Source organism: Labrus mixtus, chromosome 15, assembly GCF_963584025.1.
Source record: "Labrus mixtus chromosome 15, fLabMix1.1, whole genome shotgun sequence".
NCBI lineage: Eukaryota > Metazoa > Chordata > Actinopteri > Labriformes > Labridae > Labrus > Labrus mixtus.
The window spans coordinates 22197800-22219002 of record NC_083626.1 but is presented as its reverse complement, the minus strand read 5'-3'; the positions used below and the strand labels follow the sequence as shown (position 1 = coordinate 22219002).

Below are 21203 nucleotides of genomic sequence, written 5' to 3'. Positions count from 1 at the left end.
AACATAGTTCACCGTACATGCTGTCAATCAAGTGGCCGGCTGCAGCTGTTCCCCGTTCAGTCAGCCGCAGGAAGTTTGAGGCCACAGGCAGAGGTTCTCCATGCGGCTCTCCATGCGGCTTTTACGGATCATTTCGACTCCAAAAAACGTTTTATAAACATATATGAGGACCAGCTAAGCGACTCAGTTTTTTACTATTTTTCATTTTCCACGTCGTCCTTGAGACATGCCGCTGCTGAAGGAGGACCCATCTTATCTGTCTAAATCTCGACTGAAGTCTGATTTGGTTGCCCACAATGTCGCGCTGCCACCTGCCAAAAGCAAAAAGGACATTTATGTGGAGTTGCACTTAAAACACATCGATCAGAAACACGCTGCGGATTTTTCTAGCGATGAGGAGGATCAAATACATGATGTGGAAGTGAGTTAATGAAACTTAAGAGCTTTATCGCAAGAGTAGCCTACTTTCAAATTGACTTTCTTTTAAGGAGCGACACGTGTTCTGATCTCAATCAAAACTCGCACATTGATTAATGAGCTATCATTTTAATTTATAAGAACAGTTGTGACAGAAAAGTGTTTTCCCACTTCGCTGCTTGACATGTGTGAGAAATTATCCCCCAAATATAACTTGACATTATAACAAATATGTTGCATTTGAAGCCTTGTCAACAATGCTGCCTTCAGGGACATCAGGACCTTTATTTGATATGACAGGTCATTTTGCATAGCAATAATAATTGGTTTAAAGTTAATCAAAACAAATGTGCACAAGATCGGCAGCTGTGGGAGGGGGAGGAGGGGTTGATTTGGGTCAAACAGTCCTCCCAGCTTGCAGTTGCATTTGAGGTCATTTACCACTGAGCCACCGGCTGTATGGTTGGTATAGATTTACATGGGTCATCTCTGAAGTTGGCAGCTGCCATTACAGTCGCGTGCATGCGCTTGCAACACCTGTTGCTCTCATTTATGTGCGCCAGGAAGGAAAACACTTCAAGTTGTTTTGCTGCTGTCCATGGACTTTTTGTGTGTGTGTGTGTGTGTGTGGGGGGGTCCAAGTGCAAGTAGACACTATCAGTTCAACTCATTTTTAATAATAATACTAATTTAATAATAATACTATTTTTTAATTTAATCAGTTCAACTAATATTTACAGTCTATGGTTCAACTGCACTAATTATTTCTCTTTAGACCCAAGTATTGTCCAAGTAACACACAATCCAACATTTTAAAAATCCAAATTTCCCAGAATGTATAAATATATTGATTGTGGTCAGAAAAACTCCCAGCACACCTTTGTATAGAGCAGCTCTAGTATAATGGAGTTGTGTCTGCCTGTTATACCAGAGTTTGCTATTTATTAGGACATTCAAATGACCAATACATGAATCCATAATGAAAATACATGTCAGTTGAAGCACTAATGGTACCTGAGTGCTCAATAACAAAGGTTGTTCAAGTTTTGTAATTAACAGCTGTGATAAAGGTTAGTATTGTTTAATACCTATCGATGTATCTTCTTGATGATATCTGACATGCAGGTATCAACAGATCATACAGGATACGTTTGTTTGTCTGGACCATTGACTGTGTGTTAATAGTCTATGGGCTTTACCATAAGTATGTCTTTCACTTTGAACCTATTTTTAGGAAAGATAAATATGTTTTACACCAGAACACTGATTTAAGCTCTGGCCTCTCTCTGAATTACAAACATTTTGTTCCATTTGGACAAGGATGCAGATCCAGAGGTAACAGAGATTCCTGACCCAAGTGGCTTAACTGATGACGACCTGAAGACCGCCCTGCTCGCACATGGAGTTAAAGCTGGCCCCATAGTAGGTAAGTTTACACTAAGTACTTCCTGGAAACTGGTTTTCATCAAATAAAAAGGCTTTCAGTCATCCCTAGTGTAGTTTTTGTGCTAAAATGTAATGCTAAAAAGTTTTTTTGGCATGATTATCCTTGTCTTAAATAAACAGTTGATAAAGAAATGTTTGTCTATCCCAGCCTCCACCAGGGCCTTGTATGAGAAAAAGCTCAGGACACTGATGCAGTCCAATGGTAAAGACCATCTGAATGGAGCAGAGAAAGGTGTGTTGTACTCCGACAGTGAAGAAGAGGAGGGGGACGAGGAAGAGGATGACAGAGATTCAGGTGGGTTGATTTTACTTTTATTTTTTGTCCAGATTTTCGTTTTTTTATGTCAAGTATCTTTGTTTATGCTTTTGTGTGATGTGTTCAGGTTCTGAAGGAGAAAAAGAGGAAGCTGTTGAACAGGAAGGCCAGGCCCAACAAGAGAGAAGCCAGGTGAGAAAACAGTTTGAAATTCTTGTCACCTTTTGATTAAATAGCTTTTGAATTTCTGTGTAAATAAATGGTATCTCTTGAACATCTGAAATAAGGGTTACGCCACTTCATATACTTGTGCTGGTTGATAAAAACTTCATGCAGTTTTCTGTCACTAGCTTTATTGAATTTTGGACTACAGTGCCACTTAGTGGTTTAAGATTGCCACTACAATTTCTGTTTCTATTTTGACTGTTTCCTTGTTGGAATGGGCACCTTTTTTAATGTTGGAGTTTGTCGGCTGTATTTTTGTTTTAACTTTTATCAGGTGAAGACGTATTTTCAGAAAGGTGGTTTTGTTTACCCACAGTGCTTTTTACCATCATCAAGGCTGGTAAATACGACATATATTCAAATTGTTTGCCAATAAAGTTCTGTCAAAATGAATCTTCAGGGGACACTGATGTGTTTGTTTTTTTCCTGGGCTGGCCTTTTTCTAGCGTGCTCAGCATCCTAGAAACAAGGAACCAACTCCCAAATGGAATTCAGTGAATGCATTAAAATCATCAGAGCGATGTCGGACTCAATGCTCACAGATTCCCACAGGAAATAGTATTGGATCCTCTGTAGATCAACTGTCAGGATTAAGATCAGGGGTAGGCTGGCCTTGTTTTTCTTCTCCTCAAGCTGGCTATTTCTGCTGCTTGTCGTTGGCTCATTGTTTCAACAATTTATCCGTTACATTTATCAACTGAATCAGCTGGTACTTCTATAAGTAATTGTAAAGTTCAAGTGTACATCCGATACTTCTTACATAGCTAACTATAGCCACTGTTTATTACATTTCTTTAGCTAGTTATTTCAGCTGTTAGTCTAGAACTTAGTTTATTTCAACCTCCATTACTTTAAGTTTATCATGTTAATCAAATACTATTAGGTAACTATTTAAACTGTTCATCCAGTACTTTTAGCTGTTTGTTATCAATGGTTAGCTTCCCATTAAATAGCTGTTTAAAAATCTTTTATCTTTTTATACTTAATTATCAATACTCACAACAATTCGCTATCAGTTTAGCACAATACTTTCAGCGTATTCTATCGACTATTAATTCAAACTTTTAGCTATTTATTCAAAATATTTGCTAATTACGCTTAGGCACCTCTCATGACAGCCTACATGTTTTTGTTGTTGGCTAGTTATAAATGACTGCTTTTTGACTATAACATTACTTTAATTAAACCATAATTTCTACTTTCTCTTTGTGGTAGCGCTAGTCCACAGTCTTTCTGTGTTCCTCCTGCGGTACAAGCACTCCTGGTTGGGAATCACTGGCTCTCTTTCTCTGTTTTCTTCTCCACCAATTGGATATTTTTGTTTTTCAGAGAGGGGCGTTAGCGTTTCACTGGTGTATAGAGAGTGTGATGAATAATGCATGTTTTTCCTAGTATGATAATAATACCAATCCTTGCAGGTTACGTCTGGATCGCAATCAGTTATGCCCAACGATGGCTCATCATTTTCCTCTCAGGCCTTCAGCATCACTCAAATGGTTGAGGAGGAAAGTTAATCACATGTTTTAATCCCACTAAAATTAAAAAAAAAATGACCCCTCCATTCTATATTTTATTGTGAGTTATCTCCTCCGCAGCACTCACTCATTAATGTACGTTTGACCTCTAAACAACAGATGGAGAGTCGGGTGTCACTCTCCACCAGCGCAGACACTGAGAGTGGTTTGAATGGGAGCAATGTGCAGGACAATTGGTCGCGGTCCAGCAGGGTCAGTAGCGCTCCCATTGTTCAGTTACACTTTCAGCTCACACTTAAGTGGTGGTTAAAGTGTTAGAAAAGTACACTTGAAGCAGTAGTAGGAATCAGTTTATTATAATCTGTTACTTCCCTTTCCATAGCTTGACATGCTGATTCAAGACAAGTACAACATGAAGAACAAGACCCTGTACTACACTCCCGAGGTTTCCCCTTGTAAAGGGGCAAAGAAGGCACATACTTCTTTTTTTCTGGTTTTACTTAAGTGTGTATTCTTTTTCACTTCAGGGTGTGTGTGCCTAAAAGACACTCTTCCGTTTTTTTAGGTGCAGCTCCTTCTACCTGTCAGATTTTTTTTACTGTTTGTGTAACCACAACAATACATTATTTAAGCTTTTTTTCTGTTCATATTTGGTCTGGTTGTTCAAGATCTCTGGTTCTTCCACTAATGATCAGCCTTTTCCTTCATTTCTACTGTCCCTCCCTCGCTTGGACCATGGGCTCTGTTGGACTCTGCTGTCTAAGACTCGTCTGTTTTCTTTGGTCTGCTTCGTCATTCATTTCTTGCCTTCTTTTCTAGCCTCCTCAGGAACCTGTGAGAGATGTTTTCGAGGACATGTTTCCAAACACTCCGACGCCCACAGGAATCTAGTAAGTTCCATACCAATGTTTTTGAAAGCTTTCAAAGTTTTTCACACATTTTCATAGAAAATGCGCCATTTGACCTCACTGTTATATTGCGCCCTGTGTTTTTGTATTTCTATGTCAGCCCCATGTACTGAGGCTACAGTCCTTGAAGCCGCTGGCCGGGGTTCGACCCCAACCCTACTACGACACATGTTAGGAGTTTAGTAGTTGAATCATAAACACAAACACACTCTTGTATTTCAGCGCTTCTCGTCGGAAACCCATCAAGGGTGCTGCGGGGAGACCTATCCAGTATGCGTACCCTGACTCTCCTGCCAGTCCCACGACTCTTCAGAGAAGAGAGGTCGAGCGCCGTCTTGTGCCCATCCATATTCAAATTGGGGTCTTTCTCACTGTGGCATGCCTCCTTTACCTCATTTTCGTATGTGTTGATGACAGCTCATTAAGCCCAGTTATGGCCTTACTCGACAGTCTAACCCAGGAGTCAGACAGCAAAGAAGGGCTTCAGGCTGAGACTCAGGACATACCACCACTCCAGGAGTAACCCTGTTTTTCTTTTTCCCTCTGCGTTGACTTCCGTTTGTAGGTTACTTTATAGTTGATGCAGACCATAATGACTTTGTCCTGGGATATCTTCAGGGAACACAAATGCAACACTTTAAGTTGATTACAGTGTTTGTGTGTCTGTATGATAACATACCTCAAAATCCAGTTTTATGTTTTTTACATGTTATAACAAGGCTTAAGTTAAGATTTGAAAGAGCTGAAGAAAATTGTCGAGAGCTTTTGTATTTCATAATCAAACAATGTAATCTCATAGTCACTTTTCTAGAAGTGCTGTCACTGTTTATTGTGTGATATGTTTTAATATTTCAATTATATTTCAATAAAAGATGTTTGGCTCTATACTTCTTTTTATACAGCTGATAATGTGACAAAAAATACATGCAAACATAAAAATCAGGAGGAATTTTTCATACCAGAAGAAAACCTTTTTACGAAATAAAATGAGGAGTTTATAAGTGCAAGATGAATACATGCTTTGATACAGAACAGTGAAACATGCAGCCAGGGGCGTCACCAGGACTTCAGGACCTCATGGAAAGACTCCTCTGGACCCCAGCCCAAGCCAACCCTGCACAATTAACATAACCCCACCTCCATTGAGCTTTAAACCATTGAAAGCTTTAAACATGCTTTGTGGAACATTTGAAGGTGTATTAATAATTACAAATACTAAACATTTCACACATCAACATATATATAATGTATAGAGAAATAGTTGCAGTAAAATTACCAGGCTGCTGTATACTCTTAACTTGTCTCTGATTTACAAAGGCAGAATAAGTCTGTCAGTAGTGACAATGATAAATTAATTAATATAGCAACTTTAGAATCAAGAGTTAACAAAGCACTTAACCCAAACAAAACGGCATGACCCAAGACCAATGGGACAAAAGATTAAAGCTTTGAAGGGGCCTGTAGGTTCACACCTAAGAGGTCCAAAGGTTCTGTAATATACATGTAGCTCAGAGCCAGACCCATATGTGCTTTAAGTGTTATCAGTAAAATCCTAAATGAAATTCTTAAAAGTAACTGGAGGCTAGTATTGGCATGATATGATGTCTGTTTACACCAGTAAGAAGCAGAGGCTGCACTTCCTGAGAGATTTCCTGACCTGATGGCAGGCATTACTTAAAAATTTGAAGTGAACGTATGAATAAAGTCAATTTTCTTGCTGATAATTGTGTTTGCTTTTGTAGATCATAGGAGGCAGTATTAATGTCAGTTTTTTCATTACCAGCACAAAACTCCTTGAAGCAGCTTTAAATATCACGTGGCCTCACAATCTTTTCTTTTTCTTCAAATTTGCACAAAAGTCTATTTAATGGGTGACATAAGTAAGATTGGCTCTTGTAAAGAAAATGTACAAAAAATAAAAAAAATCCTGTAGAGATCGATAATATCTCAATCAAAAATTCCCCACAACACCACAATTTCTTGGTTTCTAAGACTCATGGTTCAGGTGTTGTGAAAAACAACAAGTTCTGTTAAATGTCCACAAGATGGTGCTACTAACACTAATATTTAGTTGAAGTTAATTCATTAATTGTCCATGATTAATATTTACAGGATTTAACTGTAGTATATTGATACATTTTGAGATATCTAAGAGATTGCATTGACATTGTATGCATAGGTAGCTTCTTCAAGCAAAGACAAGTACTTCTATAACTGTTTATTTTAATTCAATAATTTGTTGTCATAGGTTTGATTGATGTGTGTCTGATTTTGTAGAACTCCTACTTCTGCACTGTAAAAAAAAACAAAAAACTTAGTTGCTAGAGGGAAAGAGGGAAAGGCCCCCGGTCTCGGGGTGCTGGTGAGAGCCCGCACTGTGGACACACACAACCTGGTGCGGCTAGCTGAGGTCTGGATGGACGACTACAAATGGATCTTCTACCGCACACACAGGAAGGCTTCTTCTATTTTTGAAGAGGTGAGGATGAATGCACAGTCTACACGCTGCATGTACCTCATTATATTTGGATTTTTTTTTTTTTTTTTTTTTTTCTGCTTAAGAATTCATTTGGCAATGTTACTGAGCGGCATGAACTCAGGAAGAGATTAAAATGCAAGAGCTTTTCTTGGTACCTGAACAATGTTCTTTTCCAGAGGCCTGTTCGAAATTTCAAATGTAGCAATGAAGGCGGAGAACAGGTATGTTAAATCCAATAGCTCTCAACCTTAATCAAATAAATGCTTAAATGAGGACAAGATATAGTACCCTGTAACTCATGTATCTATCATTTGGACTTGAATATGTGCCTTTGTATCCCTATCTTAAAAATCTATGTCTGTGTTACTTGCAGTATTTTGAGTACACGTCACGACAAGAGATATGGCTCAGCGCTGCCATTATTTTTTTGTTTACATGTGACCCCTGAAAGCATTATTGTGTCTCTTGAACGCTGAAAGGGAAAGGAACCACAGTAGGGCCTGAACAAGTTTGGATCTTCACAAAGGTACTTTGACATGTATTTCTACATCATCTGAACTATGGAGCAACTGATGTTACAACACTGCCCCAAGCTGGACAGGGAAATACTAACATTTCCTTTTCCTCATTCTTGTCAGTCGACCACTAAAGTTCGTTTACAGTTTGCATTGTTGTTGCTTTCAGAAAAACCGCATGTGGAACCCGTCTTCAGGAAAGTGTTTGACAGTTTCAGGAGAGCATGTGTATGTGAGCACCTGCAAGTCAACCAAACTAAACCAAACCTGGCTCTTCACCTGACTCTAGTCATGAATTTGTACATGTGCATTTGTGTCATTAGTTTTTCTGCAAGGTTCAGATGTTTAACCGCAGTACAATTTTTACATTATGTACATTCAAAGAGTTTAAGGTCCATGTTATTGATTCCTCACGGTACAACTCAAATGCAAGTTATGAGAGTCCGGAACAAAGTCCCCCTTCTGTGCATAAATGGCTGGTAAAGTTCAGCTGAAGCTAATATGAGGCCTCAACAGTCTAAGATCACCAAATCAAAAAGACGGTCACAAAAAATCTCTTTGTGCATAGACTGTTTTGATTCTGAGTTTCATCAGGGAAAGAGCATGCTCAGTAGTTGCCTATCTTTATCCAAGCACTGAAATACACATTAATGAACCACACTTACACTGAGGGTTATTTCCCCTCCTTACTCAATATTCATTGCTTTTTACTGAGTCATCACAAACACACCAACTTTGTATTATTCCACAGCAGCAAATATTTCCTGTTCATTTAGATAGATAGATTGATATACTTTATTGTCTGTCCCAACAGAGACATAAATTCTCCTTTGACAAGGCTCGAACAATAAACACAACTTACATTAAAAACAGAAAGTGTAGTACATTAAAAGAGGACTTAAAAACAACAGTTTCTAAAAAGGGGGGGGGGTTTATTTGATTTTGTTCAGAATGGTTATTGCAGAGGATTGTTTGTAGATGTTTTTCCGGGCCAGAGGGACTTTGTAGCGTCTGCCTGATGGCAGTAACTGGAAGGAGTGGTGGAGGGGGTGAGAGGGGTCCTCTGTGATCAGGGTGGCTCTCCTGATCACAGAGCAATTATACAGTTCGGAGAGGGTAGTTTGTGGTGAACCGATAATTTTGCTGGCCTGATTAACGATGCGGGAGAGTTTGGTTTTGTGTTTGGTGGTGAGGGAGTTGTACCAGGATGAGATGTTAAAAGTGAGGATGGATTCAATAAGTTATTGGTAAACCAGAGTTAAAATATGTTTGCTGACATTAAAAGTCCTTAGTTTCCTCATCAGGTGGAGTCTCTGTTGTGATTTTTTTTTGTAGACAGAGTCAGCATGCTGTGAAAAGGAGAGGCAGGTGTCAACCTCTGTTCCCAGGTATTTAAAAGAAAGAACCTGCTCTACAAGCTGACCCTGGATTGTGAGTGGTTGGAAGAGAGGTGATGGTGATTTTCCCCTGCCCCCACAGCACAACTCCTTAGTCTTTGTGATGTTGAGCTCCAACAACTGAAAACAAAGACAATGAAGTGTACATTTATATCAACTTCACCAATAGAAAACTGTCAGTTTGAGAGCAGATGCCACAATGACTGTGACATAGACTTATCCACTGTTGGAATTTGTTTATTTTTTTTACTTTTACGACAAATTGTATTGTATTTTGCTGGGATCAAAAAAATTATTATTCCATCTTATTCTAAACCACATGATAATTTGCTTGTTTATTGTTTGTTTTATAATCTCTATCCATAAATTAACTTAATTTATCAAATAAATCTAGTGGTATAATCGTAATATATTTTACTCTGTGGTTTTGGGGCAAGAAGGCCTAAAGTATTTATATAGGCTACCTCAGATTTCTTCAGATATAGCCTAAAGTATTGTATTGTATATATATATATATAGGCCTATTTCTTATTTATTATATACTTCCTACCAGAAAGATAAATAAATAAATAAATCACATGATGAACCGCCTTTTTCTTTTCAACACACTCCAAAAATCCGAACCTGTTTAAGAGCTAAAGGAAATAAAGTGAGTAAGATTTGTTTATTTTTTACATTTTTTATAAATGTAAAAACAATGCCAACCTGTGTCCTTATTTGCCTCCAATTTTTTATACTTTCGTTATCTCTCATAATCACCTCACTTGTTAATATGAAAATGTACTTTTTTTGACGGGTCCTGTTTTTTTTTTTATATGTGCGCACCACAGACTGTCACTATAGAATAGGTGCGCACCTTAATATTCAATATTCACGCTCTTAGTTTCTCACGCACGTACGTGAGGGGGTTGGACAGTTAAACCACGCCCACTCACCCCGCGTCGGTGACGTCACTTGATTCTGCAGCGATGGGAAGTCGAGCGAGCGCTGGTGAGTTTCTCCCAAACCAATAATATCTCTCAATTCTCGTTTAGTCACTTGAACAGGGAAGTAGGCAGGGCGCACAACAAAAAAAAACGAGCACCGCCAGCTCGGGAAGTGTTTATCGCTGTGAGTGTGTTTAAAAGTCTGCATCCCGTCGTCGGCTTTGGTCGAGGTTTATCTGCCGGGTTATCATCTCGTTAACACACTTGTGAGTAGCAGCTGTTTGCGTTTTGCTTCTGTAACTTTAAGCGTTTTTGACATGTCGCTTGTAAGCTATGTGCTCGTTTGCTAAGCTGTTAGCTGTACGCGGCAGGCTTGTTGCTTGTCAACTCCTGTTGTCATTACAACAGCGTGTGAATCTGTGAGTTTATGACAGAGCTGTTTTAGTCTAAAACCCTGCAGGCTGTAAATTCATCATCTGCATAATCTGACCTCTTCTATCGTTTATACAACAACCCGTGAACATCAAAACTGCGCGTTCGGCTGCAACGTTCAGCCTTCTGTTGACAGGATTTGGTGGAGGATTTGACTAATATCATTATAGTTCTGCGCTATTTTTAGGAGCTAATCAGTGACGAACTTGACAGAAATGCACGTGCAGTCCCTGCAAGTGACGTTTCATGTGGTTTGTTAAAGTATGTAACCACCTATGACTGCTGATGTCTCCGTGCAGCCCGTGGAGCATTTTAAGAGGTTTGTTGGTAGAGTGTAAAAATGAAAACATTATTGGTGAAATAAATGGAAAAAGAAAAGTACTTCCTGATTTGACTCATTGTTACAACTTTAAATGAGTCACAAGGAAATCTAAGTTTGTCATTCTAAAAATCCAGCTCCTGCAGCGCACTCCCTGTTGTTGAATGATGGATCATTGAGGAAGTCCAATGCAAGTGGTTCTAACTGTGGTTATTTTGTGTAAATCAATGAATTGCATATTTATTTTTTTTGCGTTGATTCCCAGTCGCTCTACTAATCCGCTGCTTGCTGCAGTTCTGGCTAAAGAAGATAAAATAAACAATAGAAAACAGTATCATTGTTTTTGTGACATTTAAGTTTCTTACAAAATGCAAAAAATCTTAAGAATGTGACAATTGCAATATTTTATGGCTTTCAAACAATCAAAAAAAAAAAAAAAAAAAGAAGTCGCCCTTGGTAGACTAATTGGTTGAGTCTGTCTGTTATTGTATTTGTGATTTTTGGTTTAACATGTAAAATGTAAAACATGTGTTCTTACTTGATTTTCTTTTTGGTTTGTTTTTTGTTTTTTGTTTTTTTAGAAAAAATGAGCATTCCCCTCTCTCGCTCTGAGGTGTTCGGGGAGCTGAGGAAGGAGCTTCATGAAGATGAAAAGTTCCATCAGTCAGACGCTCACGTCTTCATCATCATGGGAGCATCGGTGAGCCCAGGGGAAGACTTTAGACTTTATTGTCCCCGAGGGGAAATTCTTTTTCACAGCACCGTTACTGTCCAACAGACAAGTCATCGTCTACTCAGTCAAACTTTAAATGCAATGAAAGAGCTACTGGTCAGGTGCAGTCCTCACCAAACAAAATTAAATGTGTAATTAAGAAGCTTTTTGGTCAACCAGTTGCATGTTTATAATTTTTTCGGTGAGGTTCCTTATTATTATCTTGCCTGTTACAGTCAAGCCCCCTTTGATGAGAGTTGTTCTCCTTTAATTTGTTTGAAAGTGTGAAATAATCTTTTGAAATACTTCCAAAAATTGCACATTCTGCGATTAAGGAAGTGTTTAACTGATTCTACCGATCTTATGCAAACCATCACCGCCCGGTCAGCCTTAAATTGAGACATGAAAAACCTGAAACTTCCTCTTTGCTTATCATTTCAGTAGTATGTGAAACATCAGACTCAGTTTCCAAACAGATTATTTATAAGGTCTTACTTTATCTTCCGCAGAAACCCTTTTTTTTTTTTGCATTTCTTTGTCAAATTAAAACACAATTACATAACTTGTTATTATGGTATAACACAAACAGTTGAAATAGAGCTTTCCCTTGATGGAATATATATCCATATTTTAATTCAACCCTTTACTGCTGAATCAAGTTGAATTGTAAATAAACACTCATTGCAATGTAAGCAGAGCTGCCTTCTCTATCTGTTTACTATTTCCTCAGAGTGCTCTGGTTCAGGAAGTAAAAAAACATTTCAGGCATTCGGAAACTTTTTAGACTTGTTTCCTCATTTCTTTTTCACAAACGTTTCCTCTTTGCGTTTTCTCCTCTTTCACGGCTTCAGCCTTTCCATTTGTCTCTCTGTGTTCAAGTGTTGCTGCAATCTAAATGAGGCATGCTAATGACTGTTGTCTATAAAACACAACCTCGTAGGGTCATGCTTGTATCTGTGAGGACATGGGAACTTAAGTTCGGACTCACATTTTTTTTATTTTCTTATTCAAAATAAAATGGTATTAGTTGTTTTGATCATTTAGTGTCACACCAGTGGTCATTTTGGTTATATCCTCCGTTCTCTTGCTTTGTTGTGCTTGTTAGAGGAGTGTGGTAGAGGCGCTGTTTGCAAATTTTTGCAATGTCACTAACAGTCAGCGTTTTTCTTTCATTGCCGTACACAGGCAGGGCAGGTCAGGGCAGGCTGGATAGGGCTGTTTGCAATCTCATTCTGGTTAGGCTTGTTTTGTGGATGTGTGCGTGTGTGTCGCTGCAGTTGTTCTCCACTAAATGTTTAAAAAAAATAAAGACCACGCATTTATCAACTGATATACATTAGTTCTGGCTTGTGTTATGAAAAGTTTGACATGCTTGCCCTTTGCTGATGTTGTTGGACGATGTGCGTACCAGATCGGCTCAAGTGAATTACTAACTTCTTATCCCAAGTGTGCCACTAAAGATTACCATAAAGACTGCGACTAGATGTCAATACTGATTAATCAGTTTATTAATTTCCTGTTGCTCAATTATTTAAACTTCAGAGAAAATTATGTATTTCAGCATTTCTCAAAGCCAGCATTGACATTCTCAGACCTGTTGTCCCTGGAGATATTCATTTTCATGTCAGCGAGGAGAGAAAAGGAAATATTCACATTTCATAAGCTGGAATGGAAGATTTTGGAATAGTCAGATTATTTAACATCCTGTGTCTGTAGTCGAGCTTTTGTCTCTCGACTGTTTATCCATGAGTTTACATTCAGTGGAATTACTGAGGTTGTGCAATTCCTCAATGAGCCAAGTCAGCCTATTACTTACCAGTTGTCAGATGGTGTGACCTGTAGTAAAGTGACATCTTAACACCTTTGTGTCATGGAATAACAATGACCACCTTGGCACAGTGCGCCATATAAACATGCAGTAACAGTAATTAAAGTCTTAGCATCAACACTTCATGATTGTGTACTGGTGGTGACCTGTGTTTTTAAAATGAATTTGTCTGATTGTGTGTTTGCACCTGTAGGGGGATCTGGCTAAGAAGAAAATCTACCCGACTCTTTGGTGAGTGAACTTCTGACCCCCGTGAAGCAGACACTCTCCACTAATCTGGATCTTCTGAGGTGGGGTTTAATGATAATAAGCTGCATGTTTATCTGTTCTCTAACCAGGTGGTTGTTCAGAGATGGCCTCCTCCCCGAACAGACATATTTTGTGGGCTTTGCCCGCTCGGACTTGACAGTCGATGCCATTCGAACTGCTTGCATGCCGTACCTGAAGGTAAACCTGGACCCTTTGAGATTACATTTTTAAAAATGAAAACATTTTAAATCCAAGAATTACCTGCTAACCCCACAGACAGCAAACAAGTCTAAGTTATCCATTAGCTGATGAACTACTTTAAGTTAGGTTTTCGACATATTAAACTCTTTGGCAGCTAAAGAGCCTGAGATTCCCTCATAGTCTGCTGGAGGCCTGAACAGTAAATACTGGACCCACATTTATCAGGTGACAAGCAGGGCTCCAAATGATTGTTTACTCTGCTCTTGAATCACCAGTTCTGTAAATAATAGATGTTTAAAATCATTCACTATGTCAACTAAGAAGGGGATTTTATGTAATTGCTGTTTTTAGGATCGTTATTGCTGCCATCAAGTGTCAAAAAAATGAGTAATTTCAGGTTTACACTGACAGCTCTTAACAGGGAATATATCATTAGCCCGGTCGGACAACAAGTCTTTTTAGAGACGCAGTAAAACTTCCATCACTCGTGGTTTATGTATTTTGAAGTCTTCTGGTCCTGGTAATCTTCTGATGACTTTATTTTTTCCTCACACATGCACTGCATTTTATCATTTGATTTGATGAAAAACTCTGTATGTGTAAAGGTGACAGATACAGAAGCAGAGCGGTTGTCGGCCTTCTTCAGCAGGAACACGTACATCAGCGGGAAATATGCCGACCAGGCGTCCTTCTCCAAACTCAACACACACATCCGGTCTCTGCCCGGAGGACCCGAGGCAAACCGCCTCTTCTACCTGGCACTGCCACCCACCGTCTACCACGACGTTACCAAGAACATAAAGCTGAGCTGTATGAGCACAAAGTCAGTACACTCGCCCCTCCTATAAACTATTACTGTGTCTCCCTGTTTACTTATTGTTTTGCTGTCATCTGCTGTCCTGCTACATTTCTATGTTGCGCTCACCTCTGACGTCAGACAGTAGTGAAGGTTGGAGTCCCTGGGTAACTCATGATACACGATACAGCCCATGATAAAAATTCTATAACCATACAGCAGTACTGCCATAACTCATTTATTGCAACACAATCATATAATGATTGAACACAATATCTGTGAAGAATTCAAAATGCCCCTTCAAAGTTAAAGTGCACGATTAATGCTTTAATTTCACCTCTGATCTCGTTATATCTCTTAACTTCTAATATCCCACGTCAAAGTCTTCATTGGCCAGTTTACACACCAAAAGCGCCCCCTTGAGGAGCCATGAAGTAGTGAGTCTTATGGCAGGGAAACCTGTTTAGATTGCCATATGATTTTTATTTTTTTTCTTACAACACAGATGTTTGGCACCAGTGATTCTGGGGTGATCACAGCCCAATCCGCTGCCTCAACCTGGTTGGCTGAATTTCTGGCATGTTTGAAATTTTGGCCGGACGACTCTACATTGACTCACACAGTGAGTGCAGAGCCACGGGCCGTTCCCCTGACTTCAGGCCTCTTTACCCTGATTGCGCAAACTGTCAGCATCAGCAGACATGCCTGTTTGACATGTCTTCCCTCTACTATCACAAAAAATATGAACAGGAAAATTGGTTGGACGTGGCTGCAGAACTTCAGCTCCCAGGGATTTTTTTGTAATGATTTATCTGTCTAGTTGACTGGTGTTTGTTGGCGATGAGAGCGGAAGAGCTCTTCTGACGGTGTTTGTATTGACGTCGCGCATGAGACAACTTAAATGCACACAGATCTGACTTCAACTCCTGTCTGTGGGAGTTTTCAAAGGAAACTTTGACACTTGTCAATACTCAGTCCTGATGTAACATGTACGACGGGAGCACTCAGGTCGTGCTTGACAATCGCACCGCGGAGTGTGAGCTTTGGTTGGCGTTGTAAACTATTCACTCGGACAGAGTGAGTTGACATTCCAGCATGACATTTCTACAGTCATACAGTGTGTGTCTGGCCTTAGGGCACACAGAAAGATCCTGCCTGATGTGGTCCTAGCAGAGCAGCACTTGTATTGATTATGCATTTAGAAGTCTGTTTGCAGTACTAGCTTCGATATGGATGTTTTTGTTTTCTCCATCGGTGCAGCAGTGGAGGTTGTTTCTATTCTCAGGTGTTTCTAGTATTCTCTTCTCCATTTATTTCCATGGGGGTAAAATAACAAACGACAACCTTCTCTCTATAATTTATTAGAGTTCAACAGCACCACGACCTAAATCCTTCAGATGAATAATTCAACTGTATCAAAGGCTCTCTAAAACAGATTAAACACAACCTGTATATTATAACCTTCATCACCTGCATGTCAGTGTTATATTTTTTATATCTTTATATCTTTTATCTTTTTTTCGACTCTATAGTAAAGAGAAACCCAAGACGTGCAGAAAGGCCTGACCCTGCTGTGCCCCCCCCCCCCCCCTCCTCCCCAGTGTGACTGATGTTCTCCTTGTGTGTTGTGCAGAGGCTGGAACAGGGTGATCGTAGAGAAGCCGTTTGGACATGACCTTCAGAGCTCTGAGGAGCTGTCCACTCACCTCTCCGCTCTCTTCACCGAGGACCAAATCTACCGTATCGATCACTATCTTGGCAAGGAGATGGTGCAGAACCTCATGGTGCTCAGGTGAGAAAGCCTTTTTAAGGTTTCATCAGTATTTCATTCTTTTTATGAGGCCTCGTTAAGATTGTGATTGTATAATAGGACATTGTGAAACGCTGTGAAAGGGAACACATTTTGCTGGTGATTAAGTTTAAAGTAACAAACTTGTAAACAGCGAGACGGAATATTAAATTAATGATAACAGTAAATATAATAATAATAGAGTGATAACGGAGCATTCTGGGTTGGACGTCACACTGAAGAAAATGAATCTAGTTTTTTGGAGATTGTATGCAGTGGATTTCTTTCTTTTAGGAGTGAGTGGTCTTGAATGATCATTTCACACTTTGAAATAAAAATGATTGGTGAACATGTCGGGAGATTTCTGCCGAATACATCCCGTCAACTTAACCGCTCTGTCAATGAACTGATTGGAAAGAGGTAGCATTCCAGCAGCAGAAGAAGGTTGATTTTAACTGTGTCTAAAAAATAAACCAATGGAAAGTTACAATCCACCCTAACCCTTCAAAATAGGGACGAGATAATTGGATTATGTAGTAAATTAACTAAAGTGAAAGGGAGAAAAATAATTTAGGATATGACAAGACAGGATATTCCAAATTGTAATAGCCTTTTAATAAATGACTCTGATGCATATATTGCATCAGAGTGCCTCAGACTTTAAGATAAGACTGCAATTTCTTCACAACAAACTTTATTTGTCATTTATTTATAAGCTCTTTGACTTCTGTCCTCTGTTCTTGAAGAGCACCTGATTCCTCTCCATTTTCTGACCCAGTGCAGGACTCACTTCAACCTTGTTTCTATTAATAGCCTTTCTCAGAACAATGACACATTCTTTAACCAAATAAACATTTAATTTGTGTTTTTCTGTTTTCTTCTTTTTACAGTGAGGTAAGGCTGTGGACAGATGTACAGTATATTGTCATTCAATGTGATTTCCTGCAAAGTAATTGTTTTAATAGGATACATTAAGTCAATAATTTGTAACTAATGAACTCTGATTGTTCATTTTTCTCTGTGTATCTAAAGCAAAGATTGTGCATGCCTCATTTTCAGCTGGTTTGTGGTTCAGAAAATCCCGCAAAGAAAACACCAGTCAGCATCCAGAACATCAGACAAATGTGTCTACATGTTGTCATGAACAGCCGTCTGTTCACGCCGTGCACATGATGAGATTACGTGTGTGTTCTTTCTCAGGTTTGGCAATCGTATCTTCGGGCCAATCTGGAACAGGGACAGTGTGGCCTGTGTTGTTCTCACCTTTAAAGAACCCTTTGGCACTCAGGGACGAGGAGGATACTTTGATGATTTTGGCATCATCCGGTGAGATGACACATTAAAAGAAACATTATTTTTTACCATTTCTTAGTTGTCAACATACTGCTCATGAATTCTACATTTATTTGGCTGACATAAACTGTTCCCCTCTTTAATTTACCAAGCACCAACACAGGATCATTTTTGATTTGAATGAATGTGATCACAGCCATCACATCCTTTTTCTCTGTTGTTTGTTTGACCACCTGTTCCCTTTGTCTTCACCAGCGATGTCATGCAGAACCACTTACTCCAGATGCTCTGCCTGGTTGCCATGGAGAAACCAGCATCCACCAGCTCGGATGATGTCAGAGATGAAAAGGTATGGGCTCAACGCACTCATCAAATGCTTCAAGTGAAGAGAGAGAGAGAGAGAGAGTTCATATGATGGTTTATTATTCTGAATGTGTAAACAAAGGACACCTGTTCTCTCATGCTCTCTTTGTAGGTGAAGGTGCTGAAGTGCATCGCTCCAGCATCAATGTCGGACGTTATTCTCGGCCAGTATGTGGGGGATCCAGAGGGTGAGGGGGACGCAAAACTGGGTTACCTCGATGATTCTACAGTTCCAAAAGGATCGACTCAGGCCACCTTCACCGCCGCTGTGCTCTACGTGCACAACGAGCGCTGGGACGGTAAACAAATGTGCCCTTCACAGAACAAATTCCTACTGATCTCCCATTATCCACAGCCCTTTGTAATGATTATCCGTCCTCAGGTGTCCCTTTCATCCTGCGCTGTGGAAAAGCTCTGAATGAGAGGAAAGCCGAGGTGCGGCTGCAGTTCACAGACGTACCGGGGGACATATTCGGAGATACGTGTCGCAGGAATGAGCTGGTGATGCGTGTGCAGCCGAACGAGGCCGTCTACGCCAAAATGATGAGCAAGAAACCCGGCGTCTACTTTAGCCCAGAGGAAACTGAGCTGGACCTCACCTACAAGAGTAGATACAAGGCAGGTTCAAAAAGGCGAACTGACTATGGCAAAGAAAAGACCATGTGATGTAATATGAAAAGAAAAAAAAAAATCAGTTTCCAAGATGAATGTAGAAAATCAATGCAAATATTATTTTTAAATTATGAGACCAAGGTAGAAGTTTTATAAGAAAAAAAGAAAATATATTTTCTGTGAAATTATTTTGTTTTAAATTTGTGATAAAAAATCTGAAACTTTAAGCTGAAGGTCACAAAGTTAGGAGAAAAAAGTCTCAAATATTTTGGAGGATTTTTTCTGTAAAGTAACAAGGAAATTTGAAGCTATGCTAAGTTTTGTTTCTCCCCCTGGCTCCCTATTACTTCCATGTCATAGCAGTATTTTTCTAGTTTAAAAAAAGAATTATGTGAAATTGGTATCCCCTGTTCAGGATGTGAAACTCCCAGACGCTTACGAACGCCTCATCCTGGATGTTTTCTGTGGCAGTCAGATGCACTTTGTACGCAGGTGTGTCTTTGTTTCCCTCTACTATCTTCTCATATTACTTTTTGTAAGCTTAAACCTGTGTAGTAAAGCAAGCTGCAATGTGCTTTATGTGAGCTAACGGTTAATTCCACTAGATGGCGACATAGTGCATCTTTCTTTCTGTCTCAGCTTCAAAGGAAAACCTTGATCATAAAGAGCTCTTCATGTTTTTACACTACATAAGGGATCATAATGTTCTCTATCACATGTTGAACTGTTTGTTTTTTACAGTGATGAACTAAGGGAAGCATGGAGGATCTTTACACCTCTTCTTCATCAGATAGAGCGAGAGAAGCCCAAACCCATTCCTTACAAATATGGAAGGTAGGAAATGTAGTTCACTCCGCCCTATAGCTGAAAGAAAAACTAAATGCAGGGTGCGGATTGTGATTGTTTTTTTTTTCTTCTCAGCCGTGGCCCAACCGAGGCGGACGACCTCGCGAAGAGGGTTGGATTTCGCTATGAAGGCACTTATAAATGGGTCAACCCTCACAGACTGTGAACTGTGAAGAGATGAGGGAGGGAGGAGTAGATGTAGGAGAGTAGGAGAGTTTGCAGCAGGGTAAGTGAGCTGTGTCATGTTCCAACACTGCAGTGTCTTTAAGGAAAGAGGTGTTTCCACCATGTGGATCCATTGAGGTAGCATTTAGCTATTTAAAGAAAATTGTCTATATTTCAGGTATAGAATTATTTCTTGGAGCCAATTCATCGGCTATTTAAAATCGCATTAGTAATTTATGCTGATGTCTTAAATGGGCCTATAATACTTTTTTTTTTAATTTTTAATAAATTCATACATTCCCAGCAGATTTCCATGTTTTATTTGAGATGTGGGACAAATGACAGTTTTAGAGGGAACAAAAAATATGAACCAGGATATTTCTTTGAACATAACTGATGATGTAGCTCCATATCTATATGAAATAAGTCTTAATTTGTCAGGATGGAAAATGGAATTAAAAAAAAAAAAAGAGTAACAAGAACAGAGCAGAAGAACAACTCAAACGCTGAGTCATGCTCACCCAGTGAAACTATTGTACCAAAGACAGTCAGTGAACGCAGCAGAGAAGAGGAACACATGACTGATTGTTCACCATCTTTCACTCATGATTGTAATACCATTATGCTTCTATCGCATTTATTAGTCATGCTTATATCTTGTAACTTTCATACCATCTCTGCCTCCTGTGTCTGGGTCCAAACAGGTCATGGCTGTCTGAGATAAATAGACTGTGGTTTACATAGAGAGGCAGAGGCAGTTTCTCTTTGAAGCATTCATACTGCGATCGTCTTAAGTGTCCTTACGGACTAGCAAAACAAACTCTCTGTCTTGTTTAGTAGCCTCCCTTTGAGCTTTGTTCCCTTTTTGTTTACATTACTTTCTGAGTTTATTTAAGTTGCTGATGTTCATCTTATATTTTCCAAAATATCCAGACAGCAGCAGCATCCATGACTAAACAGTGAATGTCTTTGTAATGATGTACTGTATGTTTACTGCTGTTAACTGCACTCTCACATGTAAAGCTAGCTACATTTCCACAACTTGTAATAAAATAGTTTTGCTTCTCCTTTTGTGTGTTTCATGCTTTGGGGTACGGATGGTTTGTATGGAAGTCAGTTATATAATGATGGGTCGAGTGTAGCTTTGTAAGGGGTCATTTCTATGTTCTTGGGATAGTGTGTTCCCAAGGACTAAATATGTGATCTCCCAGGTTCCTGTGTGTCCAAGGGTCATATCCACAGCAAATGGATTTAATGCCTGCCACTTCCCAAACACAGGGTAAAGGTTTGTTGCATGTGCTTTCTTATTATGATGCATACAAAAAGATCTGCTGACCTCAGTTTAAAATATTCCAGAATGAATGATCTTGTACAATCTATTCAATATTTTCCCATCAGGTATCACTGGATCCGTCTTACCACAACAGATCTAGAAAGTTGTTCATGGTTTACCCTGGTGGTAGGAAGAAGACTTGTTCCATTTACGTGGGACGCCCATGAAGTGCAAGCGCCCAGTATACAGAGGCTACAGTCAGCATCAGCTGCAGGTTGGCC

General features: G+C 39.4%; 2 protein-coding genes across 4 annotated transcripts; both read left to right on the top strand.

The window, feature by feature from the left end:
* The first annotated feature begins 19 nt into the window (after positions 1-19).
* On the top strand, positions 20-5614 carry lemd1 (LEM domain containing 1). Of its 3 annotated transcripts, XM_061057612.1 has the most exons (11): positions 20-421; positions 1738-1843; positions 2012-2158; positions 2247-2311; positions 2619-2684; positions 2791-2946; positions 3763-3849; positions 3979-4071; positions 4202-4291; positions 4639-4709; positions 4950-5614. In XM_061057612.1, the coding sequence occupies exons 1-11, from the start codon at positions 227-229 to the stop codon at positions 5248-5250; spliced, it is 1377 nt and encodes a 458-aa protein (XP_060913595.1). In that variant the 5' UTR covers positions 20-226; the 3' UTR covers positions 5251-5614. The 3 variants fall into 3 exon arrangements, with proteins under 3 accessions (XP_060913595.1, XP_060913597.1, XP_060913598.1); XM_061057614.1 differs by lacking the exon at positions 4202-4291 and having other exon boundaries at positions 22-421; XM_061057615.1 differs by lacking the exons at positions 2619-2684; positions 2791-2946 and having other exon boundaries at positions 25-421.
* Positions 5615-10071: 4457 nt separating this feature from the next.
* LOC132989773 (glucose-6-phosphate 1-dehydrogenase-like) lies at positions 10072-20716 on the top strand. The gene is made up of 13 exons (XM_061057610.1): positions 10072-10108; positions 11377-11495; positions 13529-13566; positions 13674-13782; positions 14391-14608; positions 16215-16373; positions 17571-17696; positions 17919-18012; positions 18139-18325; positions 18409-18644; positions 19054-19130; positions 19380-19472; positions 19560-20716. Exons 1-13 carry the CDS (start codon positions 10087-10089, stop codon positions 19648-19650), a joined length of 1569 nt encoding a protein of 522 aa, XP_060913593.1. The 5' UTR covers positions 10072-10086; the 3' UTR covers positions 19651-20716.
* Positions 20717-21203: the final 487 nt, after the last annotated feature.

Bases quoted from the DNA above. Each gene is read 5' to 3' on its own strand.
- lemd1 (XM_061057612.1), top strand. From the start codon at position 227: ATGCCGCTGCTGAAGGAGGACCCATCTTATCTGTCTAAATCTCGACTG. The intron at 1,844-2,011 runs GTAAGTTTACAC...TGTCTATCCCAG, and splicing joins TAAAGCTGGCCCCATAGTAG to CCTCCACCAGGGCCTTGTAT. The intron at 4,292-4,638 runs GCACATACTTCT...CTTCTTTTCTAG, and splicing joins CTTGTAAAGGGGCAAAGAAG to CCTCCTCAGGAACCTGTGAG.
- LOC132989773 (XM_061057610.1), top strand. From the start codon at position 10,087: ATGGGAAGTCGAGCGAGCGCTG. The intron at 11,496-13,528 runs GTGAGCCCAGGG...TTGCACCTGTAG, and splicing joins TCATCATCATGGGAGCATCG to GGGGATCTGGCTAAGAAGAA. The intron at 17,697-17,918 runs GTGAGATGACAC...TGTCTTCACCAG, and splicing joins GATGATTTTGGCATCATCCG to CGATGTCATGCAGAACCACT.